Raw genomic sequence first — 20,561 nt, forward strand, 5'->3', positions numbered from 1 at the left:
GAGGGCGACGATTGCGAGGGAGACGATTGTGACGGTGACGATCGCGATGGTGACGTTTGTGACGGTGACGATCGCGACGGCGACGATCGCGAGGGCGATGATCGTGAGGGCGCCGATCGCGAGGGTGACGATTGTGACGGTGACGATTGTGACGGTGACGATTGCGATGATCGCGAGGGTGACGATCGCGAGGGCGACGATTGTGACAGTCACGATTGTGACGGTGACGATTGTGAGGGCGACGATCGTGAGGGCGACGATCGCGAGGGCGACGATTGTGACGGTGACGATCGTGACGGTGACGATCGTGACGGTGACGATGGTGACGGTGACGATCGCGAGGGCGACGATTGTGACGGTGACGATTGTGAGGGCGACGATCGCGAGGGAGACGATCGTGACGGTGACGATTGTGACGGTGACGATTGTGACGGTGACGATCGTGAGGGCGACGATCGCGAGGGCGACGATCGCGAGGGAGACGATTGTGACGGTGACGATTGTGACGGTGACGATTGTGACGGTGACGATCGCGAGGGTGACGATTGTGACGGTGACGATCGCGAGGGCGACGATTGTGATAGTGACGATTGTGACGGTGATGATTGCGAGGGCGACGATCGCGAGGGTGACGATTGCTACGGAAATTGCAATCGCTCAGAGTTGTGTTTCTGAGAGGCCCCCGCCCCCCTCCTTTAAACTAAACTACCAAACAATTTTTTTGGTATTACCAGGTAAGGCCCACTGAGCTGTACAGCTCTTCTGTCAGAAGAGACCTGGCCACCACAAATGACAACTCGACGAGGCGGCTTACCGCCGTGTGGAAACTTAGAGCGGCCAAACACTTTAAACGAACGTCGATTCTAAAATGTGGCGAAAAACCCACGCGACCACGGGGAGGAAGACAAGCAAACTCCAAATATATAGGCATCAGGGTCGGGATCAAACCCACGACATCCTGTATACCAAGTAAGGTAGTTAACATCTCACTACCGTGGTTAGACCGAGGCGTCTCTCCATTTCAACACACTTGAAAAGGGGCACCCCCCCCCCCCAGTGGCAGCTGTCCCTGTGCGTTAAGTTGCCAGTAAGGTGGCGATGTTGCTGCTGTGTGGTCTAGCCTAGGGGCACCCCCAGTGGCAGCTGTCCCTGTGCGTTAAGTTGACAGTAAGGTGGCGATGTTGTTGCTGCTGTGTGGTCTAGCCTAGGGGCACCCCCAGTGGCAGCTGTCCCTGTGCGTCAGTCTGCCAGTAGGGTGGCGATGTTGCTGCTGCTGTGTGGTCTAGCCTAGGGGCACCCCCAGTGGCAGCTGTCCCTGTGTGTTAGTCTGCCAGTAGGGTGGCGATGTTGCTGCTGCTGTGTGGTCTAGCCTAGGGGCACCCCCAGTGGTAGCTGTCTCTGTGCGTCAGTCTGCCAGGAGGGTGGCGATGTTGCTGCTTTGCGGTCTAGCCTAGGGGCAGCTGCCCCTGTGCGTCACGTCTAACAGTAGGGTGCCAATGTTTGCTTGTGTGTGGCATAGCATAGGGGGGCCACCTCCAGTGGAAGAAGACAACAATCACATTCAGGAGACTACATTTATCACTACACCTATCATAATCATCATCATCATCATCACGTTGAACGTTTACCGAGTCATTATACGTATAATTTAATTGGCGAGGATTCTATTCAACTCGACGAGGAGGGGGGGGGGAGGGGGGCGGGGGGGGGGGTGGGGAGGCGAGATAACCGCACCCGGAAGAGGCCGCAGAACAGCTGGAAGGTGTGGACGGCGCACGTGCCGTCCTGGTCGGACAGCACGCCGGCTGCGTGGAGGCGCCACGCCTCCTCGGCGCTACCGCCGCCCGGCGGCGGCTGGAACGCGGCGAGGATCGCCGAGAAAAACGGCGACGGGGGTGGCGTTGCGGGCCGGGCCTCCCGCAGGCTCTCCTCCTCCTCCTCCTCCTCCCGCCGCCGCTGCTGCTCCGGGTCGTCGGCGGCTAAGGCGACGCCGACGCCGATGACGCCGACGGTGACGCCGATGACGCCGCCGTCGCTGACGCTGCCGCTGCTGCCGGGGCGAGAAGGAGGTGGCGGTGACGACGGTGGTGTTTCACCAGATGAGAACTCAAAAGACTGGCATGCAGTCCAATTTGCAAGAGTGACCTGGAGTGGTGGCAGTGGAAGTGACGGTGGTGACGGTGTGGTGAGGGTTAGGTGGTGATGAGTGGTGGGGATGGTGGCGGTGATGGCGGCGGTGACCTACTGAGCTACGTAGCTCTTTTTCAGAAGCGACCTGGCCACAATTCATCGCTCAACGAAGTGGCTCGTCATCATCATCATTATCGCGTGGAAATTCATAGCAGTGGCCAAATACGCTAAACGCGTGACGTCGATTCTAAATGCGGAGGGAAAAACCGGAGGACCCGCAGAGAAATCCACGCGTCAGGGTCGGGATCGAACCCACGGCCTCCTGTACACCAGGCGAGGTAGTTAACATCTCCTAGCCACCGCAGCGCCCCCGTATACCGGTGATGTCACCGGCATGCCCTCCCACGTTCACCGCTGACAGAACCCAAAATCCCCCCCGACCCCACCCCCCCCACCCCCACACACAACAAACCTGGACATGGCAGCGTCGTGGGTATCATCTTTCTCTTCAGTGTCGGTGAGCACCACGATGGCACTGTCGGCGCTCTCCGCTCCTCCTCCTCCACCTCCTCCACCTCCTCCACCTCCGACACCGTCGTCGTCGCTGCCGACGACGCCGCCGATGACGGTGGTGGAAGGCGGCGCGGCTTCGGCGTCGTCCTCGCTCGCCAGCGACTCCACTCCCCGGCCGCCGGTGTCGGCGGCCGACGAAGTCTCGGCGGCTCCGCCGTCCTCCTGGGGGAAAAAAAACGACGGGCGGCGGCGTCGTCGGCGTCGTCGTCGTCACAAAGCATCGCGGCGGCGTTGGCTGTAAAGAGGGGGCGGCAGCTTGAAGGAGGAGGGGGGCAGCAGTGGTGAAGGGGGAGGGGGGCGGCAGCTTGAAGGAGGAGGGGGGCAGCAGTGGTGAAGGGGGAGGGGGGCGGCAGCTTGAAGGAGGAGGGGGCAGCAGTGGTGAAGGGGGAGGGGGGCGGCAGTGGTGAAGGGGGAGGGGGGCGGCAGCTTGAAGGAGGGGGCGGCAGTGGTGAAGGAGGAGGGGGGCGGCAGTGGTGAAGGGGAAGGGGGGCGGCAGTGGTGAAGGAGGAGGGGGGCGGCAGTGGTGAAGGAGGAGGGGGGCGGCAGTGGTGAAGGAGGAGGGGGGCGGCAGTGGTGAAGGAGGAGGGGGGCGGCAACTTGAAGGAGGAGGGGGCGGCAGTGGTGAAGGAGGAGGGGGGCGGCAGTGGTGAAGGAGGAGGGGGGCGGCAGTGGTGAAGGAGGAGGGGGGCGGCAGTGGTGAAGGAGGAGGGGGGCGGCAGCTTGAAGGAGGAGGGGGGCGGCAGTGGTGAAGGAGGAGGGGGGCGGCAGTGGTGAAGGAGGAGGGGGGCGGCAACTTGAAGGAGGAGGGGGCGGCAGCAGTGGTGAAGGAGGAGGGGGGCGGCAGTGGTGAAGGAGGAGGGGGGCGGCAGCTTGAAGGAGGAGGGGGGCGGCAGTGGTGAAGGAGGAGGGGGGCGGCAACTTGAAGGAGGAGGGGGGCGGCAGTGGTGAAGGAGGAGGGGGGCGGCAGTGGTGAAGGAGGAGGGGGGCGGCAACTTGAAGGAGGAGGGGGCGGCAGCAGTGGTGAAGGAGGAGGGGGGCGGCAGTGGTGAAGGAGGAGGGGGGCGGCAGCTTGAAGGAGGAGGGGGGCGGCAGTGGTGAAGGAGGAGGGGGGCGGCAGCTTGAAGGAGGAGGGGGGCGGCAGTGGTGAAGGAGGAGGGGGGCGGCAGTGGTGAAGGAGGAGGGGGGCGGCAGTGGTGAAGGAGGAGGGGGGCGGCAGTGGTGAAGGGGGAGGGGGGCGGCAGTGGTGAAGGGGGAGGGGAGGGGCATTGTGGCTACGATGCGGAGTGAGGGGCGGGCGTTCCGGGGGGGTGGTGGTGGTAGCGGGGGGGGGGGGGGGGGGCTGGCGGCACCTCTGAAGCAAGCTGCTCTGCGTCGTCCGCGGTGGACACCTCCACGCTGGGGGTGCCGGTGGCGGGGGTCGCCGTGCCGTTGGGGACCCCCGAGCTGCCCTCCGAGGCCGGGGCGGCCATTGAGTCCACGTGGTTGGCCAGCGACTCCTCCGTTGGCGAGTAAGTGGTGAGCTGTCGCGGGATTATAATTACAATTCTAGATTTGAAGCTTTCGTGACCGCAAGGATCCACGCTCTTTGGTTCTATTCGGTAAAGTCACGCAGGTAATGTGACTTTACCGAACAGGACCAAAGAGTATAATTACAATGTTGAACATTTAATCGTTAATTAATTATGATTAATTAACGAAAAAATGTACAAAAAAAATAACTTGACTTTTCATTGACGGTAAGGAGAGAGAGAGATCATTTTAGAGCAAATTCTAATTCCGTGAGGTGTTTTGCTGTCGTAATTGGTGACGATGGTTCTCTATGTACGTCTGCAAGTCTCGTGAGTGCATGGATCTCTATGCGAGTCTATGGGTCTCTACATGCGAGTTGGGCCTCCACCAGAGCCCAATGTGTAGTGTATAGTGTAGTGTATAGTAGTGCAGTGTATAGCAGTGTCGTGTGTATTCGTGTAGCGCCCCCATAGAGCCCAACGCGATCGCTTAGCGACCATTCCCCTGTCAACGACGGGCTTACGACGAGCACACGACCGCCAATTTCGACCGATCGGCGAGCTCCCAAAGCGGTCTGACCAGGCCTTGGCCAATCGGCGACGTCCATTCACGGGCGTTGGGGCACGTGGCGCATCGTTAACGCTCGGTGGCTGCTGCGGTTTCAAGTGGAAACGCATCCCTTCATTAATTCTCGGGTCTGCTGAATTTCCTAGACTCGCTTAACGGGCCAACATCACTTAATGACCGGTCTTCGAGAAACCAATTCATCGTCTTTCAGTGCCGGATTAAGCTAAGTGCGGGGCCTGTAGCATGATGTTATAAAGGGGCCCTAAATAAATAAATAAAACGCGTAAATATTAAACCACTAATTTTTTACTTGCATAGTATAGTAATTGTGTTTTTTCATTTGCTACGCAGCCAGATAATACGACAAATCGCTAACCTTAAACACCCGGTCGTTCGTAAAATTTGAAGGCGGTATAGTACTATAGCGATAGAGCAAGTGCAGAATCACTGAACCGGAATTGATAGCTTGAAAGCATTTAGCGCGGGGCCCTTGAAAGTGCGGGGCCTCGTAGCTACCACACGTGTAGTAGCTACTTGTGTAGTAGCTACTTGTGTAACTACTACACATGTAGTAGCTACACATGTGTAGTAGCTACTTGTGTAGTAGCTACTTGTGTAGCTACTACACGTGTAGCTACTTGTGTAGTAGCTACTTGTGTAGTAGCTACTTGTGTAGCTACTACATGTGTAGCTACTTGTGTAGTAGCTACTTGTGTAGTAGCTACTTGTGTAACTACTACACATGTAGTAGCTACACATGTGTAGTAGCTACTTGTGTAGTAGCTACTTGTGTAGCTACTTGTGTAGTAGCTACATGTGTAGCAGCTACATGTGTAGCTACTTGTGTAGCTACTACACGTGTAGCTACTTTTACTACTCGGATAATCCAGCACTTGGTCGTCATCAAGAGGGGTTTTCCGCCAGTTTTAATCTTTCCCCCTACACAGGCGACGAGCGCCGCTGGATGAGGGGGGGCAGTCACCTCCTCGTCGCTGGACTCGTCCGTCTCCTCCGCGTTGAGCTGCTTCACGCTGCCGCCGGCGCCCGTGCCCATGAACTGGCACTCGTGCAGCGAGGGCAGCTCCACCTTGTCGATGCTGTCCAGCGAGCGTCGCCGCACGCCCCAGTTGAAGTTGTCCACGCTCTCGCCCTGGAGAGCGGGTGGCGACGATGATGACGCGCGTGCAAGCGAGCAGAGAGAGTGAGAGAGAGACGAGTCCCTTCGCGGTGCCGGTTGTGCGCGTTGCCGCCCAAAAGGTTTAAGCAAAAGTAAAAAAAAATCAAGACATTTCAAGACGCTTGAGTTTCCGGCTTGGAGTCTCTTGACTTCTGAGTCACTCGGCCGCGTCAGAATAATTAACCCCCCCCCCCCCCCCCCCCAGTGTAGCCTGTAACAGACTGTTGGGGAAAGTGCTGGTAGCGAACAGCACCTATGAAGGCCTGCACGGCACACAAGGGGGTGGGTGGCCAGCACCACGCCCGGCCGCCTTTGTCTTCCAAGTGGCGATGTTTACAAAACCCCACCAGGTACTCATTTGAGGCTGAGTCGACCTAGGGAAGGCCCAGGAGCAATTTAAATATTTCAACACTGTAATTGACAGTGAGTGGGAATCGAACTCGGGTCGCCGGGTTTTGTAGCACAGCGCGCTGACCACTGCGCCACCACTCCACTCATGCACAGGAACGCACGAACACACAAACAGGTACGCACACACAGCAAACGACACATACGCACAGACACGCACACGCAGGACACGCAGGCACACACACATGCACATTCACGTGTCCGTAAGTACTAAGCGATGAGCCACGTGCATGTTTGGGAGACATCACACTGCATTACACGCATGTGTGTGTGTGTCTTTGTTTTGGTGTCTGTGTATGTGTGTCTGCGCGTATATGTCTGCGTGCGTGTGTGTGTGTGTGAGCGCACAGGCCACCCTTACCAGGAGCTCCTGCGAGGCCAGAGAGCAAAGGAAAACACAATTCATCAAGGACAAGCCGTTCGGAAAACTAGGACCACTGGGTAAATAATCATCATTATAACTTAGTACGTCCGGTATTCACGCCATTGTTCTTATAGCGCAGGGCGAGCATCACAAAGGAGCAAGGCGCCTCTGTGTTTCACAGACACGGGCTGCGATAGCTTCCCACAATAGTGGGGAAGGGGGTCGATGTTGCCGCTGCTGTGTGGTCTAGCCTAGGGGCACCCCCAGTGGCAGCTGTCCCTGTGCGTCAGTCTGCCAGTAGGGTGGCGATGTTGCTGCTGTGTGGTCTAGCCTAGGGGCACCCCCAGTGGCAGCTGTCCCTGTGTGTCAGTCTGCCAGTAGGGTGGCGATGTTGCTGCTGTGTGTTCTAGCCTAGGGGCACCCCCAGTGGCAGCTGTCCCTGTGTGTCAGTCTGCCAGTAGGGTGGCGATGTTGTTGCTGCTGTGTGGTCTAGCCTAGGGGCACCCCCAGTGGCAGCTGTCCATGTGTGTTAGTCTGCCAGTAGGGTAGTGATGTTGCTGCTGTGTGGTCTAGCCTAGGGGCACCCCCAGTGGCAGCTGTCCCTGTGTCAGTCTGCCAGTAGGGTGGCGATGTTGCTGCTGTGTGGTCTAGCCTAGGGGCACCCCCAGTGGCAGCTGTCCCTGTGTGTCAGTCTGCCAGTAGGGTGGAGATGTTGCTGCTGTGTGGTCTAGCCTAGGGGGGCACCCCCAGTGGCAGCTGTCCCTGTGCGTCAGTCTGCCAGTAGGGTGGAGATGTTGTTGCTGCTGTGTGGTCTAGCCTAGGGGGCACCCCCAGTGGCAGCTGTCCCTGTGTGTCAGTCTGCCAGTAGGGTGGAGATGTTGTTGCTGCTGTGTGGTCTAGCCTAGGGGGGCACCCCCAGCGGCAGCAGTGACAAACATGACAACCTTGTTAAACGGACGGCCGAAGGTTAAAACGACGATGCCATTAAAACTACGACCGCGTGGCCTGACCCAAATAACGAACGTGGATAACGGGCCAGCAAGAAGAAGCTACGCTTCAAGGGACGGAACGCGACCGGGAAACGCCCCACGTTCACCGTGGAGATGGAGCGACGAAATCAGCTCATGGGGAGAGGTTTTTTTTTCCTCCTTCCTTCCTTCCTTCCTTTCCTTCCCCCCAACTCTCACCTCCGCTTCCTCCAGCTCGACGTCGAGAAAGTCAAAGTCCTTGAAGACGCCGAAATGCTGCTCGCTGAACGTCTCCTCGAGGTCGGGGTCGCACATCGGCTCCTCGGCCGGTGCCACGAGGTTGGCCTGGTGCTCCGCCATCTCCAGATCCCCGCTCGACGAGAAGATCACCTGCAGAGGAGAGTGAGTGGGCGAGCGAGTGGGTGGGTGGGTGGGTTAGTGGGTGGGTGGGAGATTTGGTGGTGGGTTGGTGAGTGGGTTGGTGGGTGATTGGGTGGGTGGATGAGTGGGTGGGTGATTGGGTGGGTGGGTGTGGGTGGGTGAGTTAGTGGGTGGGTGGGGTGAGTGGGTTGGTGGGTGATTGGGTGGGTGGGTGAGTGGGTGGGTGATTGCGTGGGTGGGTGATTGGGTGGGTGGGTGATTTGGTGGGTGGGTGTGGGTGGGTGAGTTAGTGGGTGGGTGGGTGAGTGGGTTGGTGGGTGATTGGATGAGTGGGTGATTGGGTGGGTGATTGGGTGGGTGGGTGATTGGGTGGGTGGGTGAGTGGGTGGGTGAGTTAGTGGGTGGGTGGGGGATTGGGTGGGTGGGTTTGTGAGTGAGCTGGTGGGTGAATGGGTGGGTGATTGGGTGGGTGAGTTTGTGAGTGGGTGGGTGGGTGAGTGGATTGATGGATGAGTGGGTGGATGCGTGGGTGAGCGGGTGCGTGGGTAAAATCCGTGGGTGAGCGGATAAGTTGGTGGGTGAATGGGTGGGTGAGTGGGTGAGTGAGTGGGTGGATGGGCGAGTGGGTGAGTGGGTGAGCGGGTGAGGGAGTGTGACGTGGTATCTTACCGAAGGGTTTTTGGTCAAGCCCACCTCCTGGCCGCACAGCGACAGCACGTTGCTGAGCTTTTCTCTCGTCCGCCTCTGCGAAGAGCGACCGCAACGTTTTCGGCATCCCGTCAGAGGGGGGGGGGGGGGGAGGCCACGGCGAGATTCGCCGGCGCCGTGTGCATGGCAACGGCGATGAGGGCAAAACCGGCGGGCCGCCCCGGTACATTTTTATTTTTACTTTTTTACACGGGTGGTGACACGGCACAGCAGTAGCGGCGCTCGCCGCTCCTCGCCGGATGTTCGCGGTTCGAATCCGGCGACGTGCGTCGGCGAGGTGGGATGCAGGGGTGATGGGGGGTGGGGATGGGGAGGTCACCTGAGAGAGCTGGGGTCGTTTCCAGCTGACGTGGACGAGGGCGGTGGAGTTGGACCCCGACGAGGTGGAGGAGGTGCTCCTCGTCACGGCGATCCCGCACTTGCCCTTGTTCTCCTCGCCGGGGCGCGCCTGCTGGTCGGTCGACTTGCGGCCAATCACCGGCGTCTGTCAGCGCCAGCGGGCGAGCGGGCGAGGGCTTGACGTTACAAGTGGGGGTCACCGACAGCGGCAAGGCGATACCACGAGGCAGTGCGCGGCTCTCGTACGCCGCGGGCGAGCTAGAGAGCGACTCTCACTAGCCCCACTCGCCCCCGCCCACTGACCCCTGACCCGTGCTCACTCGCAACGCCGCTCACCTCCGAGATGTCGAAGTTGAACTCCAGCGTTTTGCCCGGCAGCTCCTTGGAAGCGGAGCCCCACAGCTTGTTGTGAGAGCCGCTCTCCGGCGGGAGGGCCGGTGCCGGCATCGCCCCCGCCGCCAGTTCGGTGGGGAGGGGCGGCCCCCGCGCCGCCATCGGCGCCGACACCGCCTCCAGCGGAGTGGCCAGGCTGGCCGAGCGTGACACCACCAGCTTGAGGATGTTGAGTGCCTCGCGCCAGTGGGGGCTCTGCCGTGGCGAGCCGGTGGGGTGGGGGGTGGGGGAGGAGGGAGGGGGGTGAGGGCAGGAGTGGTCAGAGGTAGCAGTGATGGGAGGGAAGAGACAGCGTCAGAATAGAGGGACAATGATGATGATGATGATGGAGTGAGACATTGAACGAGAGGAGGAGTGAGACATCGAGTGCGATATGGAGGATGAGAGAGACATTGGGGGAGGGAGGGTGGAATATAATTACAAAGCGACGGGAAACTCACACCGCCAATATTGACATTGCAGCAGACCGGACCCTTCGCGCCAGTAACGCGGCACCGCGGTGGCTTGGAGATGTTGACTACCTCACCTGGCTTGCCGGAGGTCGTGTGGGTTCGATCCAGACCCCTGCTGTATATTTGGAATTTGCGTGTCTCTCTCTCTGTGGTGAGATGTTAACTACCTCGCCTGGTACACAGGAGGTCGTGGGTTCGATCCCGACCCTGGCACCTGCTGTATATTTGGAGTTTGCGGTGTCTCTCTCTCCGTGGTGAGATGTTAACTACCTCGCCAGGTACACAGGAGGTCGTGGGTTCGATCATGACCCTGACACCTGCTGTATATTTGGAGTTTGCGTGTCTCTCTCCCCGTGGTAGCGTCGATTCTTCTCCGGGTCCTCCGTTTTTTTCTCTCCACATTTTAGAATCAGCATCACGCGTTCCAGACTATTTGGCTGCATTACATTTCCACACGATGATCAGCCACTTCGTTGAGCTACCGTTTCTAGCTCGGTGCGCCTTACCTGGCAAAATAAACAATTTTTTTCTTAGTTTTAGCGACCTCACCTGCACGTATTTGCCAATGATCTTGATGACATCCACATTGAACTTCTTGCCGGGCACGGCCGAGAGGTCCACGTGGCTCAGCAGGCTGTGGATGATCTGCAGCAGAGTTGGCTGCAGGCTCGGCAGGCCCTTGTCCAAAAGCTGAGACGCACGCAAGATAGACAAAGATCCCCCTCCGTCCGTCACGGCCTTTCAACAGATTTGTTGGGGAAAGTGATGCAAACGAGCAACACCTTACGATTGCATGTTCGTATTGTATGTGTACTGACAGTAGAGCCTGCATGCGGTGTGAGGGGACTAGTAGTGGCCACGGGAGGTAATGACAGGTGAGTCAGCCTACAGTACTCGAATGCACAAGTGGGCATGGGATATAATGCACAGGGGTATCGGTTGTGAGTGCGAAGGGACCAGTGGCCACGGGAGGTAATGACAGGGGAGTCAGTTGTGAGTGTGAAGGGACCGGTGGCCATGGGAGGCAATGACAGGGGCATCAGTTGTGAGTGTGAAGGGACTGGTGGCTACGGGAGGTAATGACAGGGGCATCAGTTGTGAGTGTGAAGGGACTGGTGGCCACGGGAGGTAATGACAGGGGCATCAGTTGTGAGTGTGAATGGACTGGTGGCCACGGGAGGCAATGACAGGGGTATCAGTTGTGAGTGTGAAGGGACTGGTGGCCACGGGAGGTAATGACAGGGGAGTCAGTTGTGAGTGCGAAGGGACCGGTAGCCACGGGAGGTAATGACAGGGGAATCAGTTGTGAATGTGAAGGGACTGGTGGCCACGGGAGGCAATGACAGGGGCATCAGTTGTGAGTGTGAAGGGACTGGTGGCCACGGGAGGTAGTGACAGGGGTATCAGTTGTGAGTGCGAAGGGACTGGTGGCCACGGGAGGTAGTGACAGGGGTATCAGTTGTGAGTGCGAAGGGACTGGTGGCCACGGGAGGTAGTGACAGGGGTATCAGTTGTGAGTGCGAAGGGACTGGTGGCCACGGGAGGTAGTGACAGGGGTATCAGTTGTGAGTGCGAAGGGACTGGTGGCCACGGGAGGTCATGACAGGGGAATCAGTTGTGAGTGTGAAGGGACTGGTGGCCACGGGAGGTAATGACAGGGGTATCAGTTGTGAGTGTGAAGGGACTGGTGGCTATGGGAGGTAATGACGGGGGTATCAGCTGTGAGTGCGAAGGGACTGGTGGCCACGGGAGGTAATGACAGGGGAGTCAGTTGTGAGTGCGAAGGGACTGGTGGCCACGGGAGGTAATGACGGGGGAGTCAGCTGTGAGTGAGAAGGGACTGGTAGCCATGGGAGGTAATGACGGGGGTATCAGTTTTGAGTGCGAACGGATTGGTGGCTACGGGAAAGTTTGAGAAGAGAGCGTGGCCATGCGACGGAAGAGGACGGTAGAGTCTGAGGGTAGAGGGAGCGTCCAGTCAGCGAGAATGATCGAGAAGGGGGGCGTGGCCTCGTGTTGGTGTATGGGGGAGATGCATGAGAGACTCAGGGCTGCTGCAGTGGGATCTCCACCTGATGTCAAGTGAACGTGTCAAGGGAAGTGTGTCAAGCCGTCATTACATATGTATGCATGTACGTTTAACTTCTTTCGCACAAAGAGAGGTGGTGATGGTGGTGGTGTGGGGTGCAGGCGCAGCAGGTCCTTGTCCAGAAGCCGAGACGCACGTAAAAAATCAGACAAAGATCCCACCCCCCGTTCAAGCCTTTAAAATATTTGTTGGGGCAAGTGTTCCTAGCGAGTGTGGCACATATTATTGTATGTACGTATGTACCCAATTGGCTCACAAGCAACGACATCACATTTACCACCTCTATTTAAGATCAGAACAGTAGGAGGATTTCTCCACAACTCTGGCTGTCCGGCTGATGATGCTGATGGTTGTGGTTGTTGTAAACACCGGTGAAACGTCTCGGCTACTAGAATTGTAAATGTAGTTGTGGGTTCACTCTCCAACACACAGCCCGTGTGCTGTACTAGTAACAAATAGGCAAGTTTAGTTTACGTGACAAACCTTACTCATTGGCTGTGTCGGGGCGATGGCGGGTTTAACGACACGTTTATATTAACGCGATCTCACCCAAAAAACCTGGTCGCCAAAGCCTACTACGGGTCAAACTGGTGGCGGTGGTGTTGGCAAAATAGACAAAGATCTCCTCCCCTCCTCCTCCGTTAGAGCCTTTAAGAGACGTACCCATAACAGGTTTTTTTTTTGGAGTTAGATCGTGTAAACATATCAACGTTAAACCCGCCACCAACCGACTCACGGCCAATCAGGTAAGGAGTTTCGTCACGTGAACAAAACGTGCCAATTTGTTTACCAGTTGAGCCACACCGGCTGTGTGTGTGGGGAGAGCAAATCCACAGCCCGATGAAAGTGGACACAATTGCCAGCGAAAGGTTACGGTACTCAAATTGCAAATGCTGTGGATTCACTCTCCAACACACCGGTGGGAACTAACTGGCGCATTTTGTTGACGCGACGAACCCCCGTACTAATGAAACTGTCCGCGTCCGGGCGGCGGTGGGTCAACGACACAGTAACATTCACGCGATCTAGCCCACAAAAAAAACTTTGATGGGTACCCCGAACTTCTTTCGCGCGGTCAGAGCAGTGGGAGGTGGTGGTGTTGGGGGGGGGGGGCGATACCCCCGCCCCCCCCCCCCTCCCCGGCCACCCCCCCCGCCCCCCCACCCTCTCCCCGCGTCACCTCCGCCAGGTAGGAGACGAGGTCGAAGGTGCAGCCGGAGAAGGAGTCGTGCAGGTAGCGGCACACGACGTTCACCCAGTTGACGGAGTCGCGCGTGTAGCTGCCGTTGCGGTAGAGGCTCATGACGTGTGCCAGGTTCGCCAGCTTGATCGTCTTCTCCTCCAGGCACACCTGGTGGGGGGTGGTGGGGGGTAGTGGGGGGGGGCACAAGGGGCGAGACCGTCTCGTACGATTCATAAATAATAATAATGACGAACTACCACTGTTTTGTAAACCATTTTTATTTTTACAACTCGGGCGGCTATGACCCGGACTCGAGCCCAGGGTCTCGGATGGTGCCGGCTCGGAGTCTCTTGAACCTCCGAGCCAACCGGCCGCTTCAGAATAATTAAAAACTCTGAGGCCATGAAAATTTTACTAAACTAAAACGAAATAATCAAAATAAAATACTTTACCAGGTAAGGAGGCCCCCACTGAGCTGTGTAGCTATTTTTTTAGAAGCCATCACCTGGCCATCACAAATAAAAGCAGCACAATGAAGTGGCTTATCATCATCATCGTGTTGAAATGTATAGCGGCCAAATACTCTAATCGCGTGATGCCGACTCTAAATGTTAAGGGAAAAACCGGAGGACCCGGAGAAAATTCCACGAAACAACGGGGATAGAGAGAGAGACAGATACACAGACTCCAAATATACAGCAGCAGGCGTCAGGGTCGGGATTGAACTCACGACCTCCTGTATACCAGGCGAGGTAGTTAACATCTCCTAGCCACCGTGATGATGATGAGAGAGACAGACACGCAGACTCCAAATATACAGCAGGCGTCAGGGTCGGGATTAACCCACGACCTCCTGCATACCAAGCGAGGTAGTTAACATCTCCTAGCCACCGTGATGATGATGAGAGAGAGAGACACGCAGACTACGAATATACAGCAGGCGTCAGGGTCGGGATCGAACCAACGACCTCCTGTATACCAGGCGAGGTAGTTAACATTGCCAGCGTGGATACAATAATAACGATGATGATGATGACGCCGCTCTCATAGAGAGAGGACGACGAGGCGTGAAGATCAACCACAGACGAGAGAGAAAGACAGCCCCAACAATTGCCCAAGTTCTGCGGTCCTCTATATAGGAAGTTGTTATCGGCCAATTAGTGAGCGTTTACATTTGTGAGTCTATGGGTGTCTATGGGTGTCTATGTGAGTCTATGGGTGTCTCTATGCGAGTCTACCGGCTTGTACCGGTTTAATCCCACCCGGTGACCCGATTGTAACCACGCGAATCCCTTAACCACCCCACCCCTTCCCTCTCACCTGGGAGATGTTGTCAGCGCATTCCCGGCAAAACTCCGTGGGGCTGTCGAAGTTCTGGACGAGGTACGGGAGCAGGAACAGCACATTGAGGGGGAATCCTGCAGGACAAACCGGAGGGGAGAACGGCGATTACAATGATGACGATGGCGAAAGTTCACCATGATTACGAGTTGTGCTGTTGATAGATCCGCGTTGCATGCCAATTGGGTGGACGGGTGGATGAGTTAACGTGGCCTCAAAGTGCACCTGGCCTGGCGCAGGTGACGTCACCGTCACTAAGTGGCGAATGGCGGTTGTATTTGTATCGGGCGAGTTCACGTTTATTTTACCGAAATAACCGAAGAGTATTAAACAGTCGGTGTTAAGACGTTCAAACACCGAAGAGATACCCCCTTTTGTAAGTAATCACGTCTGCATTAACCAGACATGGTACTTGCGGTGAACATGCAAACACAAACTCTGATAATATAAGGCGTGGTCTTTGAAACTTATTGGCCTACCCCAGAGACAGTACCCTTCTTCATAGCCTAGTCTCACCACCAGCGTCAGATCACAGAACGTCAAAAGGCGAACGGTACAAAGGCAACGCAATATCAGAGCATGTGTAGCTCGGGGTGAGCTGCTCAGCAGTAAGGAAATAAACCTATTCAAATTTTGTTAAATTGTTATTTTGCTCAACCGGTTCAAAACTTCATTAGACCTCCTTTACCAGTACCAAAATGTAATAATAGGGTTTTTCCCCTTTTTTATGGCAACAAAACTGAAACCTTTACAAGGATTCATGTCTGCATTAACCACAATAGCTGCAGTCAAAATGCAAACAAAAAACATACTATGATAATATATGCATTGTCCTTGAAACTGATTGGTCCACACCAAGGGACGGCTTTCTTTTGAGCCTCGAACCAATTGGTGCTCGACCAGATGACGCCTTTAATGTTTTTTGTTTGCATTTTGACTGCAGGTATTGTGGTTAATGCAGACATGAATCCTTGTAAAAAGGTTTCAGTTTTTTTGGCCAGAAAAAAGGCGAAAAACCCTATTATTACAGTTCAAAACTCTCGGAGGACCAGGATGGAGTGCCGCTTGCAAGGGTTGGCGAGTGGCCGAGTTTGTGCGAGCGGGTGTATGTGTGTGTGCTGAACTTCTTTCGCACCTTACCTAGCCGAACGGGCATATCGGAGGTGCGGGAGGGAAGGACAAGCAGCTCTAAAATAAAATAGTTTTCAATGCAGTATAGTGTAGTGTATAGTGTAGTGTATAGTAGCGTATAGTATATAGTAGTGTAGTGTATAGTAGTGCATGTTGAACTTCTTTCGCACCGTACGTAGCCGACCGTGCTAATTGGAGGTGCGGCGGGGGGGGGGGGGGGGCCCACAAACTCGACACGCATTGAGACCATTTGGATTATTTTTTGCCGCTGTACATTTCCACGTGACGAGCCACTTATGTTGAGTCGTCATTTGTGGCCAGGTCGCCTCTGAAAAATGAATGAACGCCTCGGTGGGGCTTTTGCCTGGGTAGGATGGGGATGGTTTAGTATTGTATTTGTAAGTGTCTGAGTTGTTTACATTTCTTGCACTTTGCACGACCATCGTGTTTTCTGGTACCGTTTTGTTGTTGTGACGTTCTTGCCCCGTGCCCCTACTGGGACATCTGTGAAGAAGAGCTTCACAGCTCATCGGATTCATCCAGTACAAATACATATTCTGATTGTGCTGGTGGCTGCTCTATGAAATATTAACGGCAAAAAAAAAAACGAAAATGAGAATTGCTAAGATTTTTTTTTTTTTAAATCCATATTGATATTGAAAAATGAACAACATTAGGTGGATAAGTGCGTGCCGTTGTGCAGATGGAATTGAAAACTGCATTTAAGGAAATTGCATTTGCGGCGAAGCGTAAAGGCACGGATGCCGCTGCGTGGGAATGGGCGATGCTTCAAGCCGACGTGCGGATAAAACGACGTCGCGACAATCGATCCACATCCGCCCTCCGCCCGGGGAAGCCAAGTTCGATTCCTGTGCCGAGTTGGTCTGTCCTGCGGAGTGTGAGTAAGTGTGTGCGAGTGAGGTGTCTCTGTCATTTGTCCAAACATCGCCACTGGGGAGACAAAGGCGGCCGGGCGTGGTGCTGGCCACCCACACCCTCGTGTGCCGCGCCGGCCGTCATAGGTGCTCGCTAACAGCACTTGGCCCAACAGTTTGTAACGGTTAACGCGCTGTGCTCCAAACTCGGTAACCCGGGTTCAATTCCCGCCCACGGCCAACACCGGTGACGATTATCTGTTCCTCCCCGAGGTAGGCTCAGCCTCAAATGAGTACCTGGTGCGGTGTGTAAACATCGCGACGCGACTGGGGAGACAAAGGCGGCCGGGTGCGGTGCTGGCCACCCACATTCTCTAACTCACCAAAGGTGAGTGAGTGGGTGAGTGAGTGGGTGAGTGAGTGGGTGAGTGAGTGGGTGAGGAGGTGAGTGGGTGAATGAGTGGGTGGGTGAGTGGGTGGGTGAGTGGGTGAGTGAGTGAAGTAGGTGAGTGGGTGAGTAGGTGAGTGAGTCGGTGAGTAGGTGAGTGAGTGGATGAGTAGGTGAGTGAATGTGTGAAGTAGGTGAGTGGGTGAGCGAGTGGGTGAGTGAGTGGGTAAGTAGATGAGTGGGTGAGTAGATGGGTGGGTGAGTGAAGTAGGCGAGTGAGTGGATGAGAAGGCGAGTGAGGGGGTGAGGAGATGAGTGGGTTGAGTAGACGAGTGAGTGGGTGAGCGAGTGGTTGACTGAGTGGTTGACTGAGTGGGTGAGCGAGAGACCCACAACGCTTGCTCACCGCGCGACAACTCGATTCCTCTGGGGCCATGACGGGTGACGGAGGGATTGACAAAACAAGGCAGGCTTTCCTGGGTAAACAAATAACGGTAACCCGCAGGGCTTGGCTTGGGGCTTACCGCGTAGATTAACCACCGCCGAACAAGAGCTTCACGGCTCATCAGGATTTTCTCCGGGATAAAATTAAAAATTCTGATTCTGACGGGACGGGCGGTCCCCGTCGAGACTCGAGCGGCGTCCTTAATCAAATTGAGCACTCGCCAAACATCGCGCGGCTGTCTATGCAATCAATGCTAACGACATCAGAAATCAGCAGCCTGCCCTTGCCGCGTGCACGTGCGCGTGCGTGTGCGTGCGTGTGTGGTGAGCGTGCCGCGCTGCGAACCCAGCCACCAGAGTTACGTTTCCCGTGCAAGTCCACCAACGTTGGTGACGATTGTCTGAACCGGTCCTGGGGCCTCCTACCCTAGGTCGACTCGGCCTCAAATGAGTAGCTGGTGCGGTGTGTAGTAAATATCGCCAGTGGAGAGACAAAGGCGGCCCGGTGCGTGGTGTTGGCCACCATGCCCCCTCGTGTGCTGTGCCAGCATTCGTAGGTGCTCGCTAACACTTGCTCCAACAGTCTGTTAAGGCTATATGGGGAGCTTTGTCTTTGCATGGGTGGATTTCTGATTGAGTGGGTGAGTTGGTGGGTGGGGGGGCATGGGTGGGTTGCTGAGCGAGAGGGTAATTTGGTGGGTGGGTGGGTGGGTTGGTGCGTGGGTTGGTGTCTGGTTGGGTGCAGGGGTGAGTTGGTGCGTGGGTGGGTTGGTGTGTGGGTGGGTGGATGCGGGGGTGGGTGGGTTGGTGCGTGGGCGGGTGCGTGGGTGGGTTGGTGCATGGGTGGGTTGATGCGTGGGTGGTTGCTGGGGTGAGTTGGTGCGTGGGGGGTTAGTGTGTGGGTTGGTGCGTGGGGGGGTTTGTGCGCGTGTGGGTGGTTAGCGCGCTGCGCTACGAACCCGGCCACCCGAGTTTGATTCCCGCTCACGTCCACCAACACCGATGGCGGCCATCTGAACCGATCCTCGGCCTCCCCCTAGGTCGACTCGGTCTAAAAATTTAGCACCCGGTGCGGTTGCATAAACATTCCCCACAGGGGAGCGGGCGGACGATCGGCTGAAGCCGGGGCGTGGTCCGGGGCCACTCGTCGGGGGGGAGGGGGGAGAGGGGGCGTGGTGCCGCCCGTAAAGTGAAATCACAAATTGATTCGCTGGTCCCGTCGTCGCGCGGGCTGATTCATCACCGCGAGGCCGTTTTGATTAAATGGGATTTGGCGTGGGCGGGCGGGCGGGCGGGCGGGAGGATTGGCGGACGCGCCATCGTTCACGATTAGCGCGTACGTACGCGCGGTGATTAATTTGAGCACTCTCGTTGAAAATGACAGTGACAAAAAAGAATACATAAATATATATCACTTGAAGATGACGGAAAATCCACCGCTGCATTGAAGGCTTCCGAATGCAACGATGCGGGTTGAAGGAAATGTTCACGAATGGCTAGAGAGGAAGGAACAAGTCCTCGCTTGACGCGCGCGGCGATCGCTGTCACCCGGAAAGCGCTCCGCCGTTATAACGTCGATTGCAACTGCTGTGACGCGGAACGCGTGCACCGTTACAACGCGGTTTCTGAGCCGTCGACGAGGAACTACTTTCTTGAGCCACGTGGTCGAGCGGTGCGGTGCGATACGGGGGGGGGGGGGTGTGCCCCTAGGCCAGACCACAGAGGGGCAAATCATCGCCCCGACTGCCAGACTCGTGCTCGCTCGCAGGCTAGGAGATGAGTCACCGTGTGATGCACAGGGGACAGCTTCCACTGGGGGGCACAGCCTTGGCGGGGGGCTGGGGGGGGGGGGATGGAACGAACGGCCGTACCGGTGGTTTGGCTCGGGTCCACAATGGCCGTGCGCGATACGGCGGTCAGCTTTCCCAGCAGCTGCACGGTCAGGTCCAGCGTGCTGGCGGAGGTGAAACCTACAGGCGGCAAACGACAATGAAGTTTACAGCGCCAGCAGCAGCAGCAGCACAACCACCAGCAACACCAACATCACCACCACCACCAGTACCACTACCATCAGTAGCACCAGCATCACCACCACCACCAGCAGTAGCAACCAGCAGCACCACCACCCACACTAACACCACCAAAGTTAGCACTGCCACCATCAAAGCCAGCACCACCAGCACCATCAGCAGCGCCGCCGCCGCCGCCGCCGCCACCACCGGCACCACCACAGAATCACAAAGAGACCCACAGAGACCCACAGACTCACCGCAGCCTCCGTGCGCAACCCAGCAGCGGATGCACACCACAACTCACGCCACAACAGTCAGCTTCCGCACCTCCGATGAGCACGGGCCAGGCTACGTGCGGCGTGAAAGAAGCCCAACGTACGTACGTCAGCTCACGTGCGCGGGGCGGGGGGCAAAGTGTGGGGTTACCGCCAGGACCGCCTGCCAAAGCGCCACACCTTTGAGCAGCAGGGGCTGTATGCCGGGGAAGCTGGACCAGCTGAGCTGGGACATGGCCTTGTGCACGCGGTCGCGCGTCTCCTCCACGCCCAGCTCCAGGCCCTGTGGGCCCAGCAGCCTGTCCAGCAGCCTGCGCAGCGGGACAAGGACAAAGCCCACGTGACAAAGATACCGCCCCCCCCCCCTCTCCACCCATGCAGCCTGTTGGGGCAAGTGCTGTTAGCGAGCACCTACGAAGGTGGGAACGGCGCGTGGGGGGGGTGGGTGGGTGGCCAGCACCACTCTCGCCCACCTTCGTCTCCCCAGTGGCGATATTTACGACGCACCGCCCCAGGTACTCATGTGAGGCTGAGTCGACCTAGGGGAGGCCCAGGACCGGTTCCGATAATCGTTACCGGTGTTGGCCGTGAGCGGGAATCGAACCCGGGTGGCAGAGTTCGTAGCGTTAACCGCTTCACCACCGCTCCCCAAAGACAGATCCGCCGTTAAGCCTTCACAAACTGTTGGGGCAAGTGCTGTTAGCGAGCAGCACCTCTGAAGGCCGGCACGGCTCACGAAGGGGGGTCGGTGGCCAGCACGACACCCGGCCGCCTTTGTCTCCCTAGCGGTGATGTTTTTTTACGCATCGCACCAGGTGCTGAACTGAGGCCGAGTCGACCCAAGCGAGACCCAG

General features: G+C 56.9%; 1 protein-coding gene across 1 annotated transcript in view; it reads right to left on the minus strand.

Annotated features, from left to right (window-relative positions):
* Window positions 1-20,561, minus strand: part of FRYL (FRY like transcription coactivator) — a 121,205-nt gene that overhangs the window by 31,405 nt on the left and 69,239 nt on the right. Inside the window, 13 exon segments of the mRNA XM_076053472.1 lie at window positions 1,735-2,050; window positions 2,603-2,865; window positions 4,053-4,223; window positions 5,762-5,929; window positions 7,916-8,086; window positions 8,747-8,821; window positions 9,105-9,269; window positions 9,461-9,712; window positions 10,519-10,659; window positions 13,239-13,409; window positions 14,562-14,659; window positions 19,292-19,390; window positions 19,888-20,018. Of these exon segments, the coding sequence (XP_075909587.1) occupies window positions 1,735-2,050; window positions 2,603-2,865; window positions 4,053-4,223; window positions 5,762-5,929; window positions 7,916-8,086; window positions 8,747-8,821; window positions 9,105-9,269; window positions 9,461-9,712; window positions 10,519-10,659; window positions 13,239-13,409; window positions 14,562-14,659; window positions 19,292-19,390; window positions 19,888-20,018 (2,221 nt within the window).

The sequence above is a fragment of the Petromyzon marinus genome, chromosome 61 (assembly GCF_048934315.1).
Source record: "Petromyzon marinus isolate PM22_M1 ecotype Great Lakes invasive population chromosome 61, UKy_Petmar_22M1.pri1.0, whole genome shotgun sequence".
In the NCBI taxonomy this organism is placed as follows: domain Eukaryota; kingdom Metazoa; phylum Chordata; class Hyperoartia; order Petromyzontiformes; family Petromyzontidae; genus Petromyzon; species Petromyzon marinus.